The sequence below is a fragment of the Callionymus lyra genome, chromosome 13 (assembly GCF_982586985.1).
Source record: "Callionymus lyra chromosome 13, fCalLyr1.hap1.1, whole genome shotgun sequence".
Classification (NCBI taxonomy): Eukaryota; Metazoa; Chordata; class Actinopteri; order Syngnathiformes; family Callionymidae; genus Callionymus; species Callionymus lyra.
Genome location: NC_141830.1, coordinates 9,282,748 through 9,288,973, shown reverse-complemented (window position 1 = coordinate 9,288,973; position 6,226 = coordinate 9,282,748). Strand labels below are relative to the sequence as shown.

The window sequence follows — 6,226 nt, the reverse complement described above, 5'->3', positions numbered from 1 at the left end:
GTCTACGCATTTTAATCCAGATGGAAATGAATTTCAAATGATCTCATCACCAGCATGAGTTCGATTGCTAATGCTGTTTTAATATGCATGGAAGTTTTGGAGGTCTCAGTCACGGCGGAGGGTCGGGAACTTTGTCTGTTGATGCGTGTGAATTAATTCAAGGAAGGAGCTCATGTTGGTTAATATTGGAAATACATTTTCATGAAACGTCAACGTAGAGGTCGCTGTACCTTCTTGCCGTCGGAACCAGATATGTATTGGCAAGTAAAGGAAGGATTGAGGAATTTAAGCAATTCAAGCAAGTTTATTACACAGTATATTTAGTTTTTACTGGATTCTTCCAAGCAATGTGACTTAAAGAAAAATGCTATGAATCACTAAACTAGGCATGAAATAGAGTAAGAGTAAGAAAGTAAGTAAGTAATATTTACTTGTCAAGCGCCTTTCCAGCCTAGGGTCACAAGGCGCTTTAACAATCAAAAGCAATACACATTTAAAAATACCTAAAAATGTAAAAACTCTAAAAGGCCAAAACAACATAAGACAAACACAGGAGTTCCAGAAAATCAGGGCACAAATATAAACGTCTTAAGAAGTTGCTTGAAGGAGTCAGTAGATCATCAAACACAGAGATCGTTCCAAAGCTTAGGAGCAACAGCCTGGAAGGATTTCTCTCCTCTGGTCCTGAACCGTGTTCAGGAACCATCAGTAGATTCTGATCCACAGACCTCAGAGCCCGAGCTGGGGTGTAAGGCTGGATCAGATCAGTGATGTAAGGAGGAGCCTGACCATGAATAGATCTGAAAGTAAGAACCAGAATTTTAAAATTGATCCTGAAAGAAACTGGGAGCCAGTGAAGAGTTTTAAGGATCGGAGAAATGTGAGTTCTTCTACTAGAGCGGGTTAGAATTCTCTCTGCAGAGTTTTGTATTAACTGCAGGCGAGACAGATCCTTCTTGATTAGACACGAAAATAAACTGTTACAATAGTCTAAACGAGAAGATGATCAAGGCCTTTAAAACAAACACTCTTTTCATCTTGTTTGTCTTTTTTGTTGTCGTTCCGAGATTTTCTAGAGGCTTTTTACTTTCGCTTGATTGTTTGGGTAGACTTGCGAAAAAATATTGTAAAAAACAATCAAAACTGAACAAAAATGTGAGAAAGAGAACTGAGACCCATCAAATATTCCTGTCCTGGTCTATTGGCGCTTTGTTGGTATTCTTGTTTGATCAAGTAAGAGGTAATATTCACTAAGTGAAGTTTTCGCAGTTTTAAAAACCCCACCTTTTAAAATATATTTAAATAAACTAAGCAGTTTTTTTCTTTTAAAAAGTGACATTTTTCTTGAGTTAGGTTAGGTTAGTTACAGAAACTCTAGACGGTGACTACCGGTGACCTGTCCAGGGGACCCCAAAATCTTAAAGTGATAGTTCCCCCAAAATGTCATTCATTTTTCTACTCACCCTCATGTCAAATGAGGGACTTAGAGTAATCCGTGTTTTGTGAAATTTAAATCCATATGACAGTCGAGAACAACGTCCCATTTTGCTTGTCCTTATCGTCCAAAGAGTCACTGAAAATGATCGAAATACCTTCCTCTGTAAATGAATTAAATGTTAGTTTTGGTTAAACTATCACTTTCAAGTCCCATAAAATAAAGTCTGCAGTGTTTATTGTAAAAGCTTAAACTTGTCTGAGAACAGAGAGAATAACAATGGATTCAATAAAGATAAGACAAAATAGAAACTGTTTGTTGGTACAGGACATGTATTTCTTCTTTAATACACGTTTATTTTACACATTACAGTACATAGGGTACACACTCTGTCCAAAGATACAGCTCAAGTTACTTCTTCACAAAAAGAACAGCTGAAGACAGAGAGACAACACAAAGGCTTTTAAAAACTATTTTTCATCTCGTTTGTCTTTTTTTTGTTGTTATTGTCGTTCCGAGATTTAAAAATCCACACTGACAATGAATTTTCCAGTCTCTTTAAAGCATCGACTGACTTTTTCATTGGGACCGACGACATTATTGCACTGAGCTACAGACACGGTCGTACACCAGGGCAGAGGCCAGTCACAGAGACGCTCATACGTTGAGTTAAGTTGCTACATGAGCAGCCAAATGTATGTTGACGGGCAACAAGAAGACCTCATTTCATTTTTTAAATAAAAACTTAAATCATGAGCAGGTGCAGCACACGGACATGATGAAATGCAAAAAAATATTAATTAATTATTAATCAAATAAAATAAAATGTGGGATTAATGTGACCTTGATGCACTCTAAAAGTACTATTTTGTGTGACTATCTCTTGCCCTTTGTAGCTGGGACTGCACCTGAGTGTAGTTAATGATTTATTTAGCTCAGGTTTGTCAAGTTGGATTTTCAGGTGCTGTACAATTAGTTTCCATATGTATTTATGCATTTTTTTCAATGTTTTTTTTACTAAACCAACAGGTTTAGATTTATTAATTAAATGCACTATATTGTTTTCCAAAATTCTTTATAGATTAGAAAATACTCTACAGCAGAACTGGGCAACATGCGGCCTTTTGACTGTATTTATGTCAAAGTATGATCATGTATAAATGGTTGTAATGCATTTACAAATGTATTTTGTATTTATTATTCATTTACATCTCAACACTTGTTTACTTTTAGTGTGTAATTTTTTGAGTATATATTAATCCCTCAAAACATTTTTCATAAATTAGTTGAAGAAATGTTTTGAAAAAAACTCATATAGACAAGAATAAAAATGCAGCTTATTTAGTTTAATAAAGGTCACAGCCTAATGACAAATTTCCTTTTTTGTTTTTAATAGGGATTTTTTCATCTTTCTTTTTGCTCGACGGCCCCTAACAACATTGACAGAATTGAATGTGGCTCTTGAAGAATTATATCTTATTATCTGATAATATACTATTATCAGTGAGATTCTAAAGTGAAACATTGGTGTAAGATTTAACCTTATTTTTCAACGTGAATTAAACGTGACGTCTCGCCACACGACTTCAGTAAGTCCTCCTCGAGGCTAATCGTTCAATTATCTGTGAAAGTGATCAAGTATTTTCAACGCTGTGTCTAATTTTCTTCTCTCACCTCCACGATTTGATACGGTTTATACACCCTGCTGTGTTTTGTCTCTTCAAAACCTTTTTATATAATGTATGAAACCATTATCTTAAATTACACATACTGTGCATGGTTATGCGTTACGATTCTTAAGCGCAAACCTTTAGCCTGATGTCTTTGTTCTGCTGCCTAAGTATTGAATGAGATAAAGTATAACAGATGATTTAGTAACTTAAAATTAAGACAGTTGTTTACATTCAAATCTAATAAAATACACAAGAATTCAAATAATCTTAAATAATGTGCGAAGATCAAAGGAACATCAAATGAAAATATTGCAGAAAATGGTCGACAAACGAAACGAAACTAAAACTGGAGGATTGATGGATTGAGAAAAGTATAGCAGGTTGTTTTGTAACTTCAAATATAAGACAGTTTTTTATACAAACATCTAATAAAATACATTTGAACCATCAGAATCCCAGTCGTCATAAATAAGGTGCGAAGATTAAAGGAAAAATATGGTTTCTGCATATGTGACGGACAAACAAAGCAGCTTTGAATTGGTTTTTAGCTTTAAAACTTATAGGATTGATGGAAGAGAATGAGCTCAAGAAAGTGTAAAACTGATCGAATCAATTTGTGTTTCAGAGGTGCTCAAAAAAAGTGCTTAAAATATCCTTCACTGGTAAATGTGACCCCAGGAGGAAACGCTTCAGTGAATGGATTCATTCAGGCTGTGCTCACTGGGTGAACTCCGGCTCATGTTTGACAAGCTGGCCATGAGGGACTTGACCTTGTGCGCGTAATAGTTCCTCAGGTTGACCGAGGGGACCTCCTTTATGCCCTCGTCAAAGTCACAGCTTCTCATGGCGATCTCCAGCTGCTTCTGTCTCTTGTAGAAGAGCGAGAACTTGTTGAAAATGAGCGTGATGGGAAGCACCACCACCAGGATCCCGGCCAGGATGCAGGCCGAGGCGGTCAGCTTCCCCGCGATCGAAACGGGGACCACGTCCCCGTACCCCACCGTGGTCATGCTGACCGTGGCCCACCACCAGCAGGCCGGGATGGTGGACAGGTCGTCGGTGTCTTCTTTCTCCACCGTGTACGCCATGACGGAGAAGAACGACACCCCGACCGCCAGGTAGAGCAGCAGGAGACCCACTTCTTTGTAGCTGTTCCTGAGGGTGGCCCCCAGGGAGCGGAGCCCCGTGGAGTGTCGGGCCAGTTTGAGGATGCGAAAAATCCGCATCAGCCTCAGCACCTGGGCGACCCGTCCCAGGTTGGCCAGCGCCGGGCTGCTCTCCACCACCAGGTTGATGAGCAGCGTCAGGTAAAAGGGCAGGATGGAGACCAGGTCGATCAGGTTCAGAGGATGCTCGAAGAAGTGGAGGAGATCCGGCGCCACCACGAACCGGGCCACCAGCTCCAGGGTGAACCAGCCGATGCCGAAGTGCTCCACGGTCTCGAAGCGGGGGTCCTCGGCGGGCCGGCCGTCGGGGCCCGGGAGGCTGAACTCGGCCATGCTGTTCATGCACATGGTGGCGATGGAGCCCAGCACCACCAGGATGGAGAGGACGCTGATGACCCGGCTGGCCACGGAGTACCCGGGGTTGTCCAGCATCAGCCACACGCGTCTCCGGGCGCTCCCCAGCACCTGCTTGTCGAACTTCCCGGCGTCGTTGTAGAACTCCAGGAGCTCGTCGAAGGACGAGGTGGTGCTGCTGCCCTCGTCGCTCCGGTCCTCCTCCCAGTCCCCCTCCCGGTCCACCTGGTCCATCTTCCGACAGTGGTAGGCGCTGCTGCAGCAGGAGTCGATGAAGAACTCGTTGATGCCCCAGTACTCGATCTCCTGGCTGAAGGAGAAGATGCACAGCTCGGCCATGACGTGCAGGCGACCCGTGTTGTAGAAGTGGAGCACGTAAGGGAAGAGGCTGGGGTTGCGGTCGAAGTAGAACTCCTTCTCCGCGTCGTCGTAGTCGTCGCACAGCTCCAGGATGGACTCCCTGGAGCGGCAGTGGAGCAGGCGCGCCAGCCGCGTCTCCGGGAACCGGGAGAGGGCGTCCGACGGGAGACGCTTCTTGAAGCCGCCGACGTTGATGCGGAGGACGTGAGCCGTCATGTCTGGAGGAACAAACGACCTCAATAACGGGATAAAAAAAGTTCCCATGAATACTTACTTTTTTAAAAGCGCGATCACAGGGGACAGGACAAAGACATCCTCCGGAGTTTAAAAATAACTCTCTGACGGGGGTCAGATGACAATAGTCCAGCCTGTGGATGGATGATGGAGGATGACACCCGGAGACGTGTCTTCTTTTCGCGTGAGCCGGGGATTCCTCGCCGCTCTCCTCAGCATCTTCTCTCTCCGTCTATCTGTTGCTGCGCAGCAACACGTAGTTCTCGCGGCGCACCGCCCACACCCGGAGCATCACTCGGGGCGGAGAGGGAGACTCCGAGTGCGTCCGACGTTACAGCCTTTTTTTTTTCAGTGGAGGATGGAGTTTGTCCGAGGACACGAGAGTTCCAGCCCGCGATCGACGACTTCGAGAGTTGCTCGTCACAAGGACTTCCACAGCTCGTTTTTTTTTTACGTTAGAGTAAAATTTAGGATTTATGTCGACACCTACACACAACTGCACTTAATCATAAAAGCTATTCTATCCATTTTTATTCAGGGATATCAAGGATATATATAGATATATATATACTTCATTCTATCGTTCAATACATGACACTTCTTTTCATGAAGTACAGGAGTACCAGAAAACGAGGAAAAAGCACAAATAAAAATGTCTTAAGATGTTTCTTGAAGGAGTCAGTAGATCATCAAACACAGAGGAAGAGGAAGATCGTTCCAAAGATTAGGAGCAACAGTCTGGAAGGATTTCTCTCCTCTGGTCCGGAAGCGTGTTCAGGAACCATCAGTAGATTCTGATCCACAGACCCTGAGCTGGGGTGTAAGTCTGGATCAGATCACTGATGTAAGGAGGAGTCTGAGCATGAATAGCTCTGAAAGTAAGAACCAACATCTTTTAATTGATTCTGAAAGAAACTGGCAGCCAATGAAGAGTTTTAAGGATCAGGGAAATGTGAGTTCTTCTACTAGAGCAGGTCAGAATTCTCGCTGCAGAGTTTTGTATC

At 42.8% G+C, this 6,226-nt stretch overlaps 1 protein-coding gene across 1 annotated transcript; it reads right to left on the bottom strand.

The window, feature by feature from the left end:
• Window positions 1–3,231: 3,231 nt before the first annotated feature.
• kcns2 (potassium voltage-gated channel modifier subfamily S member 2) lies at window positions 3,232–5,416 on the bottom strand. Its single transcript, XM_087806344.1, has 2 exons — window positions 5,263–5,416; window positions 3,232–5,206 (listed from the first exon to the last, which is right to left on the bottom strand). The coding sequence occupies exon 2, from the start codon at window positions 5,202–5,204 to the stop codon at window positions 3,798–3,800; it is 1,407 nt and encodes a 468-aa protein (XP_087662470.1). The 5' UTR covers window positions 5,205–5,206; window positions 5,263–5,416; the 3' UTR covers window positions 3,232–3,797.
• Window positions 5,417–6,226: the final 810 nt, after the last annotated feature.